Below are 19,522 nucleotides of genomic sequence, written 5' to 3'. Positions count from 1 at the left end.
TTAGGCTCAAGAGATCTTCCTGCCTCAGCCTCCTAAGTAGCTGGGACTACAGGTGTACACCATCCTTCCTGGCTAATTTTTAAAATAATTTTTTGTAGAGATGGGGTCTTGCTCTGTCACCCAGGCTGGAGTGCAGTGGTGTGATCATAGCTCACTGCAGCCTTGAACTCCTGGGCTCAAGGGATCCTCCCGCCTCAGCCTCCTGAGTAGCTGGGATTACAAGTACGCACCACTGCAACCAGTGATCGTTCCCATTTTCAATAATCATCTCCATGAAGGTGACTTCATGCTCTGTCTTCCAAGCTGGAGTGCGGTGGCACAACCTCGGCTCACTGTAGCCTCCACCTCCTGAGTTCAAGTAATTCTCCTCCCTCAGCCTCCCAAGTAGGTGGGATTACAGGCACGCCACTGTCTATAATTCCTACGGGAATTCACCATGTTGGCCAGGAGGGTCTCAAACTCCTGACCTCAAGTGATCCACCCACCTCGGCTCCCAAAGTGCGGGGATTACAGGCATGAGCCACTGTGCCTGGCCAGTGAAGGTGCTTTTGGCAACACAAATTTTGCATGCATATGTGTTTTCAGTGAGTGTGGAGTACTGGAATTTGCTGTCTTTCTTTTTTTTTTTGAGACGGAGTCTCGCTCCGTTGCCCAGGCTGGAGTGCAGTGGCCGGATCTCAGCTCACTGCAAGCTCCGCCTCCTGGGTTTACACCATTCTCCTGCCTCAGCCTCCCGAGTAGCTGGGACTACAGGCGCCCGCCACCTCACCCGGCTAGTTTTTTTTTTTTTTTTTGTATTTTTTTTTTTAGTAGAGATGGGGTTTCACCATGTTAGTCAGGATGGTCTCGATCTCCTGACCTCATGATCCGCCCGTCTCAGCCTCCCAAAGTGCTGGGATTACAGGCTTGAGCCACCGCGCCCGGTCTGGAATTTTCTTTTCAGTGAAAGTCCTGAATTTCTTTTGGTCTTTACTCCACTGTGACCTCTTTGATGAGCAGGTTTACCTTTAGCAAGGGAGCCTGGCCCAAGCCACTCAAAAGGCTTTGTTTCTCTTTTATAGGCAGGACCAACAATCTCACAGACTTTGTTTACTTCTATTACATTTCTTTGAACTGAATTTATCTATGCCCCTGAAGTGAAGGAGGCGAATAAACTATTTCAATCAATTTTTCAACTTCAAAATATTATTTTAAAAAACCCACCTTCAAATGATTTTTTTTTTTTTTTTTTTAAAGAAATGGCGTCTTTCTCTGTGGCCCAGACTAGAGTGCAGTGGCTCAGTCATAGCTCACTGTAGCCTCATACTCCTGGGCTCAAGGGATCCTTCTGCCTCTACTTCCTGAGTGGCCACCACAGCTGGCCTTTCAGATGATTTTAAAACAATGTTTATTGTGTCTATTAATTTTAAACCCTAGGATGGGCTCCACCTAACAATCCTGTGTTGAAGAATTAGAACCTCAAGCCATGTTGCAATAAAAGTTCAAGCATGAGAAGGACTTGGGGCTTTTCCTCAGGACACTGCATATGTCCTGGGAGCATGCTGGAAGCCTGAAGTCCCAAACCTCCACTCTCGCTTTCCCAGCACACCCCTCCGCAGGCCACCCCCAGCACGGTAAGGGCCCGGTCACCTCCGCAGCAGGGTCAGGACGTCTGTCATGCTGCGCACACGCTTCAGGAGACTGTCCAGCTTGTGTGGCTCCTCCTTCAGAAACCGCACGGCCTCCACTTCTATGCGCAGGATGGCTCGCATCTTGTTTTGTAAGGTTGGAAATTCTCCTGCAGGCCAAACCAGCAGGTGAATTGGAGGGAAAAAAGCCAGAACGACAACCCTCATCCCGCACTCCGATACTGGACAGAGAAGTGCAGAGTTCACAAGCCACAGGGCGGTTCACACATCTTCAGGTGGCAGTGGGTTAAGAGCACAGAGGAGCATTGGAGAAAGTCACCTTGGGCAAGGGTAAAGCTCCTCTAGGCCTGTTTCCTGTCTGTGTATTTGGGATAAAGCCAATAGACCATTAGGGTTATTATTATTACTTTGTAATTTGACTGATTGATGGGGTCTGTCTCTGTCACCCAGGCTGGAGTGCAGTGGCATGATCAGAGCTCACTGGAGCCTCAAACACCTGGGCTCAAGTGATCCTCCTGCCTCAGCCTCCTGTAGAGCTGGGACAATTTAGGCACTGCACACCACCATGACCAGCTAATTAATTTTTTTTTCTCTTTTTTTGAGATGGAGTCTTGCTCTGTCACCCAGGCTGGAGTGCAGCAGCATGATCTTGGCTTACTGTAACCTCCGCCTCTTGGGTTCAAGTAATTCTCCTGCCTCAGCCTCCTGAGTAGCTGGGACTACAGGTTTGTGCCACCATACCCAACTAAGTTTTGTATTTTTAGTAGAGATGGGGTTTCACTATGTTAGCTAGGCTTGTTTCGAATTCCTGACCTCAGGTGATCTGCCCGCCTCAGCCTCCCAAAGTGGCATAAGCCACTACACTTGGCCTGAAAAAAAACTTTTTTTTTTTTTTTTTTTTTTAAGAGATGAGGTTTTGTTATGTTTCCTAGGCTGGTCTTGAACTCCTGGCCTCAGGCAATTCTCCTGTGTTGGCCTCCCAAAGTGCCAGGATTGCAGGCATGAACCACCATGCTTGGTTACAGGATTTTTATTTTATTTTATTTTTTGGGTTTTTTTTTTTTGTTTGTTTTTTTGTTTTGTTTTTTTTGAGACAGGGTCTCACTCTGCCACCCAGGCTGCCAGGCTGGAGTGCAGTGGTGCAATGATGGCTCACCATAGCCTTGACCTTGCAGGCTCAAGAGATCCTACCACCTCAGCCTCCTGAGTAGCTGGTACCACAGGCATGCACCACCACACCTGGCCCTTTTTTTTGTAGAAATGGGGGTCTCTCTATGTTGCCCAGGCTGGTCTTGAACTCCTGGGCTCAAGTGATCCTCCCACTTTGTGTTTTTAATGAGTTTGGCACATGCATCCTGGTGCACTGTAAGAGCCTAGCAAATAGAAAGTGTTACTGGAATCATTTAGTGTGAAATCTTACTGCACCCACTATAATATCAGCTCCAGGAAGAGGGGGATGTTTGTGCTCTGGGATATCCCAAGTGCCCAGAACAATGCCTGGCACATGTAGGTGTTTAATAAATACTTGCATACATGAATGAATCCTTCTCTACGTGGCAGATTTTTAAACACCCCAGGAAAGGTAGTTCAGACTCCTCCCCTGGCGCAGCACAAAGCTTACCTTTCAGGGTAGCTACAGCCTCTCCCACTTGACGCAGGAGGAAAGCCCCGTCTTCCACGTCTTTCAGAGTAACCAATCGGCTGGCTGCCGTGGAGTCCTTCAAGTCTTCAACAAAGTCTTCCAACTCGCTGCGGGAGCAAGGACAGCAGCACAGACCGCTGAACACCAGGCCTCACAGAGGAAGTACGGGGCCAAGTGCCTGTCTCAGCCTCTGATTTTGTATAGAGCCCCAGCCCCTCCCCTGCCCCTCCCCTGCCTCTCGTGTGGTGGTGGTGGAGGAGGGGGGCGCTCATCTTTAACAGTGGCTGGGAACATTTCGCAATGGTGTGAGGCAGGTACAAGGAGGTTTTTCCAGGGAATGTTCCACATTGGCCCAAGGGACGATTGTGCCTGGCTAACAGAGGACCCAGTCTTTATATTCAGTGGTGCTGATGCTAGCAGAGGGATGGAGGGAGGGATAGGTGGAAGGAGGCGGGGGTAGGAGAGAGATAGAGAAAGACAGAGAGAGAGAGAGAGAGAGAGAGAGAGAGAGAGAGAGAGAGAGAGAGAGACTGACCTGCGGTGCAGTAAAACGAGAAGCCCACATTGATTAATATCAGGCTTCTCAACTTTAGCATTTGACATTTTGGGGCCACGTAATTCTTCGTTGTGGTGTGGGGAAACTGTGCACGGTGGGATGTTCAGCAGCCCCCTGGCCTTCATCTACTCAATGCCGGTAGCAACCTTGCCTACCCCAACTTGTGACAAACCAGAATGTCTCCAGACCCAGGCACTGTCCAATGTCCCTGGGGAAGGGCGAGCAAAATTGCCCCTAAATGAGAACCTCTGGTTTATACTGATTGTCCCATCAACAAGGATGAGCTCTTTCTTCTCCAGGCTACCAAGAGAAGAAATGACTGCAGAAAATAAAAATGACGACAGATGTGGTGTCTGTGGATAGAGGGGGATGCTAGCTCCAAGAGAGGGAGATCGAGGTCTCACCCTTGAGAAAACAGTAACCTCCTTGGGCACATTACTAACCCCATCCTAAACACCTACACATCTAAAAGAGAAAAATCTCTCTCGAGGAAGCAGGGAAAAAGAACTTTGGGAAACGCAGACCGTTTTGGAAATGGCGACCACTAGGGGGCGGTAAGTGAACAGCGATCCCACCTCCTGGAGCCCGGAGTGTGGAGCCAGCATCCGAAAGAGAAAAAGGAATGCACGGCGTCATCTGCAAACAGATGGCCCTCAAAGGCCCTTTCCACTTAGGTGGGCAAGTGAATAGAGCTCTGGGTCACATGGCAGCTGCGGGAGGGGTTCAGGCAGGACGCCACATGTGTTCAACGGGATCCCAGGGAAAATGACAAATTCCTCCACTGCAAGAAGTGGGATGGAGTTTTTGGTCATGTCTTTCATTCTGTTATGAAAAATAAACCAAAATTGCTTGTGGTCATTTCAGATGAAATGATGCTACTTCAGGACCAGAGGGGGAAAGCCTCATCTGCTCATTGTCCACGTCTGTGAACTATGGAAAGGGGCTCAGTGTTCTGTGAACATACCCGCAGGAAACTTTCTACAGCTATTGCATTCTTGACAGGAAGAGATTGTGCCACCCCACTGAAGGGCTCTAAATATGGTTACTTCGTGTGGAAAAGCTCTTTTCCATTGCATAACCAAACAGAATGACTTCCCTGCATTGACTGGACACAGTGTCCAGTCCTGCAAAGCTTTGCTGGAAGAGCTAAGACACAAATATTATCCTGGTTCCGTTAACAACCAACATGTCTGTCAGTGTGTAATTAATACTGCAAGGGACTGTCATCTGACTCAAAGTCAGCCTGCCTAGAATTCTGTTTTCATCTCTTCTATACAATATACCTCTTGGATTTCACAACCTTGCATACAGAGGCTCTTAAACTTCACAGCTTTATGGAATATACAGAAATGTATATTGATACGATGGTACACAACAATGTCACTTCTATGCAAATGTTTATGATGCCTACTTTAGATAAAACATTAAAATTCAAATTTATTAATTCAAAAATGTAAGAGAGACATGGGGCTAAAATGAATGCTGGAAATACATTTTTGACATGGTAATCAATATGACTTTTGAAATACCAGCTTCACTCCACAGAATGTCAGATATTCATAGATGTTACAGTTTATAGCATTCTATTTGTTTAAGTTGCTTTTCATCCTAGTGTTGTTAAAAAGAAGCATCCAGTTTGTTGGAATATATTTCACCTGACTATTATTAGAAGACCAATTATTATTTTCATGTAGAAATTATCTAGACCCAATTTCTTTTCATAGTTTTATTTTTTATTTTTAGACAAAGTCTCTCTCTGTCACCCAGGCTAGAGTGCAGTGGCCCGATCTTAGCTCACTGCAACCTCTGTCTCCCGGGTTCAAGTGATTCTCTTGCCTCAGCCTCCTCAGTAGCTGGGATTACAGGTGCCGGTCACCATGCCCAGCTAATTTTTGTATTTTCAATACAGATGGGGATTTGCCATGTTGGCCAGACTGGTCTCTAACTCCTGACCTCAAGTGATCCACCCACCTCGGCCTCCCAAAGTGCTGGGATTATAGGTGTGAACCACCATGCCCGGCCCATCTCTTCATAGTTTTAGACCCAGATTTAATCTCTCTGCCTTCTGAATGGCTCGCCAGTAATTCAACCTAACATGAGTTGAATATAAGTCTCCACAAGGAGGCTTATATTCTAGTGCTTGGAAGAAGGACAAGGAGGAAAAGGAGAACAAGGAGGGAGAGGGGAAGGAAAGAGGGATATTGCTGTTCTGGTATTCCAGAGTTGAAATTCCTGGCTTTTAAAAAATAAGCTCTTTTTAAAAATCGACGCATACTAGTTGTGAGTTTTGGGGTACATGTGATAATTTAGTACGTATAATTTGTACAGATCAAATCAGTGTACTTGGGATATCCGTCACCTTAAATATTTGTCTTTTTTTCATGCTAGAAACATTCTAGTTCTTCTCTTCTAGCTATTTCCAGCTGTCTTTTATAACCTGCTCTCTTGCCATTCAGATCTAGCCATCCAATCAGTTAACCTGCTTTATACCTTATAGAAGGAAAATTTACACTACCATTATTAAAAGGATATATATGTATATAGTTATTTTTAATTGTTTTTTTTTTAAACAGGGTTTTGCTCTGTTACCCAGGCTGGGATGCAGTGGTGTGATCATGCAGCCTTGACCTGCCAGGTTCAAGCCATCCTCCTACCTCAGCCTCCTGAGTAGCTGGGACCACAGGTGCGTGCCACCATGCCCGGCTAGGGTTTAGTTTTTATTTTTAATTTTTATTTTGTAGACATGGGGTCTCCCTATGTTCCTATGTTGTCCAGGCTGGTCTTAAATTCCTGGGCTCAAGCGATCTTCCCACTTCAGCCTCTGAAAGTGCTGGGGTTACAGACAAGAGCCACTGAGCCCAGCCAAAAGGATATATATTTCAAAAGGTGTTTTAAAGAAAAATTTTGAGAGCTAGTCATAGGTGGTGAATACCATAGGACGTTTTGCATTTGACTTCATTCTTACTTTCACTGCTTGGTTCAGGCCTCGCTGCCTTTTTTTTTTTTTTTTTTTGAGACGGAGTCTTGCTTTGTCGCCCAGGCTGGAGCGCAGTGACCGGATCTCGGCTCACTGCAAGCTCCGCCTCCCGGGTTTACGCCATTCTCCTGCCTCAGCCTCCCAAGTAGCTGGGACTACAGGCGCCCGCCACCTCGCCCGGCTAGTTTTTTTGTATCTTTTAGTAGAGACGGGGTTTCACTGTGTTAGCCAGGATGGTCTCAATCTCCTGACCTCGTGATCCTTTTGCCTGACGGATACAGTAGCTTCCCATATGGTCTCCTAGTCACTGGTCTATTTTCCCCTCAATCAGTCCCGCACATGATCACCAGAGGGACCTCTCTCCAATACAACTCTAGCTTTGCTACTTCCTTGATCAAAAACAAAAACCAAAAAAACCCAAACACTCAGTGTCTTCCTCATCATTGTAGGCAGTAACTCTCAAATGTGAAGGTGCTTCAGAATCACCCGCTTTGTTTGTAAACTGCAGATTCCTAAGCTCCATCCACAGAAATTGTGAATCTGGGGTTGAACCCCGGAACTTTCAAGAAAAGCCAGAAATCCAGATTTCTCTTAAAGAATCTTCCAATCTCTGTAGGCACAGCCCAGACAGGCATCAAGCAGGTACGTGAGGCCTTGAGTATGGTCTAAGATACAGGAAGTCAGTGTGCAAATGGAATGGCACTCCCCAAATATGGGATGTTATTAGTATCTTGCACCCAACTCTCCCACCTAACTGGACTGCTATCCAGTTCTCCAAAGACATCTTGCATTTTCCAGGCCAGAAACTTGTTGGTTTGCAGGGTTCTACTGCCCGGAAGTCCTTCCCTCGCTGGCCGCTGCTGATGCCATCTCCCCATCTTCGAGGCCATCTCAGTTGAGTTTAACCATTTCTTTCTTTTTTTAGAGATTGGGTCTTGCTCCAATATCCATGCTGGAATGCAGTGGCGCAGTCATAGCTCAATGCAGCCTTGAACTCCTGGGCTCAAGCGATCTTCCTGCTTCAGCCTCCTGAGTAACTGAGGTTACAGGTGCATGACACCACACCTGGCTGATTTTTTATTTTTAGTAGAGACAGGGTTCTGCTATGTTGCCCAGGCTGTTCTTGAATTCCTGGTCCCAAGTGATCCTCCCACCTCAGCCTCCCAAACTGCTGGGACTATACATGTGAACCATTGTGCCCAGCCTAACAAACCATTTCTGAAACTACTATGTGCAAGCTACTGTGTGTGGCCTGTAGGTCATACAACGAATGACTTCATTCAGGTTAAGTCTTCCTGATCCCTGGGTTAGTCTCTCTTTTGTGTGGGTACAACTGGTACCTGTAAATCCCGTGTTTGGAGCCATTCTCCTATTCATCAGGTTGGCTTTGCTAGACTGAAGATCCTTAAGGGCTCTTTGCATATCTTACTCATCTGTGGCCTTCCCACAAATCCAACCAGATAAAGCCCTCTTATGATATGTTCATTCCATTACTTTTTCTGTCTCATTCCTATGCTAGGCTGTAATCTCAGAGTATTACTGAGATTAAAGATGACTTTTCTAGGCCAGAAGTGAGAATTATTTCAGCTAACCAATAAACACAATTTTTTTAAAAAAGAAATTTACTGACCGGGCACAGTGACTCACGCCTGTAATCCCAACACTCTGGGAGGCTGAGGCAGGTGGATCACCTGAGGTCAGGAGTTTGAGACCAGCCTGACCAATATGGTAAAACCCTGACTTTATTAAAAATACAAAAATTAGCCAGGTGTTATGGCGTGCACCTGTAATCCCAGCTACTCAGGAGGCTGACATAGGAGAATTGCTTGAACCCAGGAGGCGGAGGTTGCAGTGAGCCGAGATCATGCCACTGCAGTCCAGCCTGGGCAACAGAGCAAGACTCCATCTCAAAAAAATGTTTTTTCATAATTTTGTTGGAAAATTTATATAAATGTTATTAAAAGGATATATGTTTTTATTTTTATTTTTACTATTATTTTTTGAGACGGAGTTCTGCTCTGTCGCCCAGGCTGGAGTGCAGTGGCACAATCTCGGCTCACTGCAACCTCCCCCTCCTGGGTTCAAGCAATTCTCTTGCCTCAGCCTCCTGAGTAGCTGGACTATAGGCATACACCACCATGGCCAGCTATGTTTCTTTCTATTTTCAGTAGAGACAGGGTTTCTCAATGTTGGCCAGGCTGGTCTCGAACTCCTGACCTCAGGTGATCTGGCTGCCTCGGCCTCCCAAAGTGCTGGGATTACAGGTATGAGTCACTGTGCCCAGCCAGGATATGCATTTTAAAAGAAGTTTTAAAGAAGAATCTGGAGACCTAGTTTTAGATAATTGGGCTGTCACAAAAACATTTCAGACAAATAACAGCCTTACCAACTCATGGTGGGTGATTAACTCTGCCTATAAGTGTGTGAACTAAGTAGAATTTTGGAAGCTATTTTGAGATGTGGATGAACAGCGGCCTGATTTAATTTATTAGGAAAAGAATAACTCAAATTGAAGTTGTTTTTTTTTTTTTTTTTCCCCTCTAGACTGCTGAGAGGGACACTCTAATTTTAATCAAACACATTAGGTTGGTATCCAGGGCGATATGAGCCACAGCTCCAACAGGAGATAGGTGATTGAACACAATGCTTTCCATCATGGAAACCTCTTCTCATTATGGCCATGAGAAGAGTTTGCAAATTGCTCCCTTGCAATCCCAATTTGAGAGATTTAAGTTTTCCAAGAAACAAGAGAATTATCAACACTGGAGAAACCCCTCAAAATTACTATTCATTATACTAAAAGGTGAGATAGTTCTATGATAAATCTTCATTGCATACCAAAATATACAATTACCATAAAAGATGTGCCTGCCTGCTGATGGGGGAGTAATAAAATTCTGCTCATTTCAATAGTAGGAATTGATAGATGCTTTCAATAAGAACCTTAAATAACATTCGTAACAGCTAAGGAAGCATCTTCCATTTGGGATCAGATACCCTTTACATTTAAATTCTTCTTTTGCGATTTTAACTACAGTTGAATAATAGGAAGATAATTTTAGTGCTGTGTTATTTTGGCCATTAGTTTTAATTTATTGAGATGAAATATAGCCTTCCTATTTGTCACTGGGTTTTGCCATTTACTCCTTTTAATTTTGTGTATTGCTGAGCCCTGGAGGAGAGAGTATGAAGCTGCAACTCTCTCTCTCTGTTCTTTTTTTTTTTTAAGATAGGATCTCCCTATGTTATCCAGGCTGGTCTCGAACTCCTGGACTCAAGCAATCCTCCTGCCTCAGCCTTGCGAGTAACTGGGACTACAGGTGTGAACTACCATGCCCAGCAATGCTGCAACTTTTAAAGAAATGCAGTCACCTGAGGACCACTGAATTTCCTGGGCCTCCATGGAAAGGTGCTGAAGTGTCCACATATACCACCATCAGCAGAACTCTAACTTATACACAGTAGGTGCTCAATAAAGAGAGGGCAACTGGGAAGGACCTCCTTCTTAGCAACGATAATTTTCCTTTGCAGGTGAAACAGCTCAACATGCAAGTGACTGGTACTCACCACAACTTCTTGATGATCCTCTCTTCCTCATGAAGGTATTTTTGTCTCTCTTGCTCCACCAGGACGCGCTGTCGCTGCACAGGATCCTCCAGTCTCTTCATTGTTTCTATCACTTTGCCACTGATTTCCAGCTCGGCCTTCTTCATCATCGCCCTCAGCAGTTCCTGGTTCTGCAGCTGTGAACACAGAAAATCAACTTCAGTGGGCTCTGCCTGCCTGAAATGGAGGTGAGTAAATGCCTTGAAGTCTTCAGAACACTTTGGGTAGACAGCCCTGTGGCTGAATCTTTACTTATTTCAGTGAGAAACGAAAGGGAGCAAAGACTGTATATAATGTGGCTTCTTCCACCAACATCTGAATTTTGGCAGCCAACTGACAACCAGACTGTCTGCAAGACAAAGGATCCTTTTTCTACTCTGGTCAATGCATCACGGACAACAGGCATAAACTCTCATTGACATATCTTTACAGGGAGCAGCACAGGGCACCTGCTTTGGAGCCAAGAAGACTTTGGGTCAAATCGCATACTCTCTCCCTAGCCCACTGTGAGACTTTGGGCCCATTACTTAGACTCCCTTGGTCTTCGTTTCCTTACCTCTAAGGATGGGGAATCCACTTTCCTTGGCCATTCTTGAGGGCTACATGAAATACCACATGGTATAGAACGGGAACTCAGCACATGGTGATTTGGCTATGAAATATATCAGTATCATTTCAAAGAGGGTCCGTGTCCTTCTCATTCATATGATTCCACGTACCACGTACCACAAAATCACAGACCCTTAAAACATAGGACTTTAATGTTGGCAATGATAATGATTCTAGATGAGTCCAGGGTTCTTGGCAATTTATGAATTTCTCTAGATTGGAGGTAGGCTACCTGTATACAGAAGCTCACAATTTCCAAACAGTTTCCAGAACATTCTTGTTTCTCATCCCAGAGAATATAGGAGGTGGGAGCTTTATTCAGGCTTCACAAGAGTCCAGTTGAACACTTGAGTCCCTGGAGCAGGACAATTTTCTAACAGCAGATCCATCAAGTGAATTCACTCAATCAGCCTCCACAATAATAATGATATTATGCCTAGTATATCATCCCTAAAGTTCCACTGAAATATCATTTAACAAATTTCAATGGTTTCCTTTGTTTTCCGGTTTCATGAACTGGTTTATTGTCTCATGGGGGTGATGATGTCTTTGTCAACCGTCCATTATCTGTGTAAATTGAGGGGAAATGCAATCTGACCATGTCACCACCTGCTTAAAACCACATCATGCCTTCTGTTTTCTCTGAATAAAGACAAAACATTTCAACACAGGCCACAAGCAGAACCACCATTAGGTCCCAACGTCAGCGCTGCATGGTGACGAACTGGCCTCCGGGGAAAGACTGCCTGGGTTCAACTTCCAGTTTTACCACTTAGTAGATGTGTGACCATGGGCAAGCTATTAACCTCTGTGTCTATCCTAAAAAGGGGTAGTAATATCTCATAGCCCGTAGGTTGGTCATGGAGACTCGGTGAGACAATAAAATAAAGTGTCTGGCTCCAATCTAGACCTGAGCACATACCAGCCATTGCTATCAGGGAGCATGAACTAGTGGGTGGAGCTTGGCGTTTTGTCTGGGAGGGAACCACATAGAAATATACCACTTTTGGTTACTTTCTCTACAGGACTCATGATCATGCTCTCATACCACTTTTGCTAATGTCTTTTTATCGCGGTCTTAAAAACCAGTCAGTCACTATTTTGCTAAAAGGCACCTTTTTTTTTTTCGTTTGTTTTTTTTTGAGATAGAGTTTCACTCTTGTTGCCCATGCTGGAGTGCAATGGCATGATCTCGGTTCACTGCAACCTCTGCCTCCTGGGTTCAAGCGATTCTCCTGCCTTGGCCTCCTGAGAAGCTGGGATTACAGGCATGCACCACCACACCCGGCTAATTTTGCATTTTTAGTAGAGATGGGGTTTCTCCATGTTGGTCAGGCTGGTCTCGAACTCCCGACCTCAGGTGATCCGCCCGCCTTGGCCTCCCAAAGTGCTGGGATTACAGGCAGGAGCCACCATGCAAGGCCAAAAAGCGCCATTTTTAGAGACTTTGTACAGAGAACAACATCCTCCTATGCTCTCTCTGGCTACAGCCCATTCACCAGGCACTGGGCAGACTGGTCCCTTGCCTTGTGGCTAATCTCCCTCCCTGCATGCACCTAGCACTCTGCTCCAATCATATACCATTTCAGTTCGTCATAGGGGCCAGGCTCCTTTTTTGTTTTTTGTTTTTCTGAGACAGAGTCTCACTCTGTCGCCCAGGTGGAGCGCAGTGGTGTGATCGCAGCTCACTGCAACCTCTGCCAGACTCCTTTTTGCCAGGCCTTTGCACCTGCTATTCCCATCTCCCAGAATTCTCTTCCCCCCACCTGGTTAATTTCTGACCTCCACAGAGTCTCTGGTACACTGTGTCTGGCATATTAGCAGAAAAGTCAAAATACATCTGTTGAATGAATGAACTGAATGAATCAGTAACATTGATAAGAACAGGCAACAATGAAGAATCCAAAATTCTTCTCTAAATGGTTGAAACCTGCTGTGACCCATGGGCTCAGATAGGTGTTGGGATCAGCTCTTCCATGCCTTGTCTTGCTCTCACTGCAGGGATGTGGCAAGGCTACAGGCCAGCACTGTTCCTATCGGTCAATTAGCCACACACAGCAACACCACGTACTATCAAGATGATTCGCTCAGCTTTAGTCCCTGTGTCTAATCCCACAGAGCTCCTGCCTTTGAAGGGGAGGGGGAATGAGTGATGACAGGGATGTGAGGGGAAAACGAGTAGATAACTAAAGGGGTCTAAGAGTGACCAATGCCTGGATCCCAACTGAGAGATTCTCATTTTACCGGTCTGAGGTACTGTCTGGTTGCTGGGAATTTCTAAAACTCCTCAGATGATTTGATTTGCCACCAAGGATGATTTTGTGGCCTAAGAAAAGGGCTTCTGAATAGACAGATGATGTCACTGTGCCATGGGCTATGGGGCACAGTAGGGCACCTAACCCTCCTGCCCAAATTTTAAAACGAGCTTACATAAATCTGGGGTCTGGTTAGATAGTGGATATTAACACTGGATATCACGCTAGACATCATTGGTGAAATATTTGAAATTCATAAAATTGAAAGATGGGAAAAGTGAGGCCCTGAGAAGTCAAAGGACATGTTCAGGGTCTGCTCGGCAATTATAGAGCACAGTTAGGAATAGAACCAGGTCTTCTGAATTCAACTCATCAATTTCCCTAGCACCCCAAGTTGTTCTTCTAGCAAGGCAGGGAGCATGCCATTCTGTTCGCAGCTACAAGCAGTGTGTGGCACATGGTAGGTACCCAACACATACAGTTGACACTTAAACAACACAGGTTAGAACTGCATGCGTGGATCCACTTATATGTAGATTTCCTTCCTCTTCTGCCACCCCTGAGACAGCAAGAGCAACCCCTTCTCTTCCTCAATCTATTCAATGAGAAGATGATGAGGATGAAGACCTTTATGATGATCTACTTCCACCTAATGAATAGTAAATATATTTTCCCTTCCTTATGATTTTCTTAATAACATTTTCTTTTCTTCAACTTACTTTATTGTCAGAATACAGTATGTATTTGAGACAGCAGGCATGTGAAAAAAACAAATACAGTATACAATACGTACAACACACAAGACGTGTTAATCAACTATTATTGGTAAGGCTTCCACTCAGCAGTAGGCTATTAGTAGTTAAGTTTTGGGGAGCCAAAAGCTATGGATTTCTTACTGCGTGAGGGGTCAGCACCCCTAATCCCCCTGTTGTTCAAGGCACAACTGTATTTGCTTTATGAATGAATCGCAATATAATGTTTCTGAGAAGGATAAGAACATATTGGAAGAATACAACTGGGCACAATGTTTAAACGCAACTAGACTTACTCCACTAGAAGAGGAGGAGAGGGAAAGGCTCTGTTTCAATTCTAGGCTTTATTATCCTCCTGCCTAGAAAGCGGGGTCGTAGCTCACTGGCTGGCATGTGGGCAATGAGGAGTGAGTCGTGAATGAACAGGGTCTACACAGGTTCTCTGTCTGCTTTCCCAGTCCCCCCACCCTCCCTGCCTGGTGTTCCTGCCACTGTCTCCAGGCTGCAGGACAGTTCCTGCTTATCTGAGCACAGTGTAAAAAAATGCTAAATATAGGATGTGGATCACCATCTTTCTCTAAATGCTTCAAGTCAATTAGTTAATGGAAACTCAAATTGTTAAGTTGGTTTTTGCTTAAGAGGTGATACCTGCATTTTAATAGTTAAAATCAATTGTCTTGAGGCACAAAGTTTACAAACAATAAAACATATCCATCTTAAGTGCACAGTTCAATGAATTTTGACAGATGTATACACTGATGTAACCACTGCTGAAAAGACAGCTAAATATTTTATCACCCTAAAAAATTCCTTTGGGACCTTTTGCAATCAATCCCCAATCCCCCACCCAAAAAACCACCAGTCTGCTTTCTGTCATCATAGATGAGTTCTTTGTGTTCTAGAACGTTATAAAAATGGAATTACATAACATGTGCTCCTTTGTGTCTAGCTTCTTTTGTTCAGAATATTTTTTTCTGAGATCCAGCCCTGTTGCTGAGTTTTTCAGTGATTCATTCTTTTATTGCTGAGTGGCATTTCATTGTACAAATGGATATAACAAAATTTTAATATTTGTGTCCATTGACTTGATTCTTGTGATCTTGCTCAAGTCACTTATTTCTTTTCTTTTTTTTTCTTTTGAGATGGAGTCTCACTCTGTCGCCCAGGCTGTAGTGCAGTGGCACAATCTCGGCTCACTACCAGCTCTGCCTCCCGGGTTCACACCATTCTTCTGCCTCAGCCTCCCGAGTAGCTGGGACTACAGGCACCCACCACCACGTCCGGCTAATTTTTTTTTTGTATGTTTAGTAGAGACGGGGTTTCACCATGTTAGCCAGGATTGTCTTGATCTCCTGACCTCGTGATCCCCCCGCCTTGGCCTCCCAAAGTGCTGAGATTACAGGCGTGAGCCACCGTGCCTGGCAAGTCACTTATTTCTAGTAGCATGTTTTGTAGATTCCATTTAATGTTACACGTATACAATCATGTCATTTGTGAGTAAAGCCAATTAGACATTTTACTTTTCCATTTGTGTGCCTCTATTTCTTTCTCTAGCCATACTAAACTTGCTACAATCTTCAGTACAGTGTTAAACAGATGTGAGTGTAGGTTTCTTGGCCTTGTTCCTGATTTTTTGGGGAATATGTTTAGTGTTTCACCATTAACTATGTTTTCTGTATGTCATTCACAAATCTTGTTTATCAAGGTAAGGAAGCTTCCTTCTACTTCTAGAGTGCTGTTTTTATCAGTGATGCTAAATTTTGTTACATGCTTTTTCCTGCATTTATTGAAATATGATTTTTCTGTTAATAAGGTCAAATACATTGATTTTTTTTCATATTAAAACAGTCTTGCATTCCTGGAATAAAACCCCAGGATAATGCATTATCCTTTTTATATATTGCTGGATTCAGTTACTAATGTTTTCTTAAGGGTTTGTTACATATATTTTCATGAGGGATATTGGTTTGTGGTTTTCTTTTCTTATAATATCTTTGTCTGGTTTTGCTCTTAGGGTAATGCAGGCTTCATAAAATGAGTTAGGAAGTATTCTCTGTTTTCTAAAAGAGTTTCTTTCTTTCAATACTTTAAAGACGTCATTCCACTGTTGTGACTTGCCTTTTGTTTCTGATGAGAAGTTGGCATTAATTCTTAATTATGATTCCCTGTATGTAATGGGTTTTCTCTCTACCCCCAACTGCTTTGAAGATTTTTCCATTTATCCCTGGTGTTTAGCAATTTGATTACCACGTGCTTTGGTGTAATTTCCATTGTGCTTACCATTCTAGGGGTTCATTGAGCTTTTTTGGTCTGTGGATTTACAGCTTTCATCAAATTTGGAAAAAATTCAGTCATTACCTTTTTGAATGTTTTTCTCTTTCCACTTAAGCTTTTATTAATATTGTCTCACTGGTCACTACATTTTAATTCATTTTCTTTAGTCTTTTGTGTCACTATACTTCAGTCTGAACAGTTTCCATTGCTGCTTTCAGAATGACTGACATTTTGGACAGTGGTTAGTCTTCTGTTAAGCACATTTGGATATTGTTTTTCAACTCTTGAAAGCTCCACTTGGATATTTTTTATATCTTCCATTTCTTTCCTCATTATATTCATGTCTTCCTTTAAATCCCTGAGAATAATTATAATAGCTGTTTTGAAGTCCCTGTTGCTGATTTCATTATCCCTGCCATGTCTGGTCGGTTTCTCTTGACAAATTTTCTTAAGGTTATAGGTCACATTTTTCAGCATCATCACATGTCTAGTAATTTTTGAGTGGCTATTGGGCATGGAGCTTTCACTTTTGTTGTTTTCCTTTACATATTTTGGATTTTCTTTGGTCAACAGTCCAGTTACTTGCAGAACAACTTTGTCCTTTAAAGGCTTATTTTTAAGCTGTTAGGTCAAATGTAGGGTAGTCTTTCCTCTGGGGCTAGTTAAGTCTGAAGACTGAGGCATAGTCCTTCTCCGATCTCTACAAAATGCCCAGGTGCTCAACAAGGCCGCTTCGCTTCTTGCTTTTCAAAACATGAACATCTCCCAGGCCTGTGTGAACTTCGGGAACTTTTTGGCTTACAGCCCCCCACTTAGTCTTTGCCTGGCTGATCGTCGCTTTCATACTGTACATGCTTGGCTTAACATTCAATAACAGACCCATTTATTGATGTAGTTCTTTCTCTGCAGAGCTTTCTTGTATTTGGTACTCCAGTCCACCAATTCTAGCTGTTTCAGCTCTCTAAACTTTGGTCTTATCTCCTCAACTCACTGTCAGGGCCACACTTGGGTTTTTCCTTCCTGCACCAAGATTTGAAAAGTGCCTCCAGGCAGAAAGCTGCGTCAGTTGTAGGTTTTTTTCCCATTCTCCTAAGGATTACAGTCCTGTCTAATTTCTGAAAACATTTGTTTCATACATTTGCTTATTTTTCAGTTTTCTAGTTGTCAACAGTGGGCGGCGGGGGGCAAGTAGAGTTGCAGTTATTCCTCATAGCAGGAAACCTAATTTATTGAAAATGCCTTGACATTTTTATAAGCACTCTTAGACAGAAACAATGCTCTTGTCCATTAAAATTTTAATTGGACCAAATAAGTTATCCAAACCACTTCATGGAAAAACTAGAAAACTGCCTAAACTTAATTCCACCCACCTGAAAATGGGCCTATATCTCACATACTCAATTTTGATTTCCTGGGTAAAATCTAAGACTGTCAGTCTTGCCAACAATGGATAATGTAATTGGACTGATTTTGCTATCTAGCAGTGACATGGAACAGTGGTTATACCACCAATCAGAAAGTTTCAGGAGGAAAGCCAGACCACAGAATGACTCCCGATCCCACCTGGATCCACTCCCTCAGGCTTCAGGGAAAAAGGTAAGGGATGCCTGGTCACAGCTATATAACCTATGTTATTGGGGTACTGTCTCCCCATCTTAGAAAGCCTCTTGTTGTCTGAAGATCTGACTAGAGCTTGGTACATTGTAAGCAGCCTAATCGTCAAGCCCTGTACTAGTTCTGTTTATTACTTCTTCTTGGCAGGGGAAACGGGTCTGTTGCACGTGGGAAACTCCAACATGCTTTTCTCAGGGGTTCCACATTCCCATGACCATTGTTATGCACCTCAGAAGATAAATGAGACCCTGGCATATTTCCATGAGGCGCTATCTTTTTAAAAGACACATTAAGGAAACTCTTGAATTTTATCATTTCAAATACAAGGGCTCTATGCACTACTATGTTTATTTTTTATGTTGATATTTTACCTTCTCCTTCTCTTGGAAAGAGATAGTAAATTCTCAGGAGTCCTACAAATGTAATGCTAAGTCCAGAACAACCCAATTTTTTATTTATCAGGAAGCAGAATAAAGAGATTGGGTCCAAGGAAAAAATTGTGGGGATGAAAATAGTTGGAGGTCTCCATTCTCTCTTTAGGCCAAGTCTTATCTGGCCTCCACAGAACCTGTACTATCTCTTCCAGAAGCTTCTCTCTCTCTCCTCAACCGCCCACAGGGAGGGGCAGAAATGCAGTCATTTCTGTGGATATGGGATGACTTTGGTAAAATCCAAGTACTGTGGCATTCTGGGAAAAAGATGTTCATTATTTAGAAAAAGTGGGCTTTTTTCAAAATGACATCAGGAAAGGTAACAGGCAAATATAATCATCATTGGAGGAGAACATCTGTTAGGTACAAAACCTTGAGAAAATCCTTTCTTCTTGTTGCTAGCTAATTACAGACCCAACTGTTACTTGGGAATGGGAATATCATGCTATAAAGGTTCTGTAGAGCTCTCATACCAATTGTAGCTAGCAGAGAACATATTAGATTTGCCACTGGGAATGAGGTGCATTGTTTGAAGTCAAGGCTTTAAGTCATTGGTAATAGTTGACTATCTCAACATTTCCAGGGAGTGTCTTCATGGACTAAGCATTCATATTACCTGAGAGCAGGAGTTTTTACCCTGGAATGTTCTAGAGTCACCAGTGCCTAGCCTCCAGTCCATGCCAGTGAAGTCAGACTCTGGCCGTGGTGCCTGAGCACTGGCATTTCTGTTAAGGGTTTCAGGTAATTCTAATGAGTAGCCAGGATTGAGAACTGCTCTTGGACTGATAACTCCTGTGAAACTGGAGAGCAGAAGATAACATGGACAAGCTTTTAGTGGTTCCCTTGATCTTCTGCTTAGGTTCCCTTTGTCCCTTTGAAATCTACCCAACCCACTGTGTCTGCAACAAATTTCTGTTCCTGAGAATAATCCATCAATTTTGAAAATGAAATGCTCAAATAGGATATGCTCTACAGTCTAGGATTTTCCAGTGATTTAATTATCTAATTACTGGAGCTGGCTGCCAAGCACAAATGGTTTTATTCCGTTTCACTATTTTATAACACAATTCAAAGAACATTTGAATTTCTAATTCAATTTTTGTTCTTTTGAGACTAATCTAGTGTTTCGTATATCTCTAATGATAGCTCCATTATTGGACTTATAACCACTGTGGGAC

At 43.6% G+C, this 19,522-nt stretch overlaps 1 protein-coding gene across 18 annotated transcripts in view; it reads right to left on the bottom strand.

The window, feature by feature from the left end:
- KIAA1217 (KIAA1217 ortholog) overlaps positions 1-19,522 on the bottom strand; it is an 850,300-nt gene that overhangs the window by 23,612 nt on the left and 807,166 nt on the right. For all 18 annotated transcript variants that reach the window (XM_073018799.1, XM_008002527.3, XM_073018795.1 and 15 more), the window contains 3 exons: positions 10,371-10,546; positions 3,250-3,377; positions 1,630-1,777 (listed from right to left, as the gene is read on the bottom strand). In XM_073018799.1, coding sequence (XP_072874900.1) covers positions 1,630-1,777; positions 3,250-3,377; positions 10,371-10,546 — 452 coding nt within the window. The remainder of the gene's footprint in view (positions 1-1,629; positions 1,778-3,249; positions 3,378-10,370; positions 10,547-19,522) is intronic.

The sequence above is a fragment of the Chlorocebus sabaeus genome, chromosome 9 (assembly GCF_047675955.1).
Source record: "Chlorocebus sabaeus isolate Y175 chromosome 9, mChlSab1.0.hap1, whole genome shotgun sequence".
Classification (NCBI taxonomy): Eukaryota; Metazoa; Chordata; class Mammalia; order Primates; family Cercopithecidae; genus Chlorocebus; species Chlorocebus sabaeus.
The sequence above is the reverse complement of the archived record's forward strand: the minus strand, read 5'-3'. Positions and strand labels throughout refer to the sequence as shown.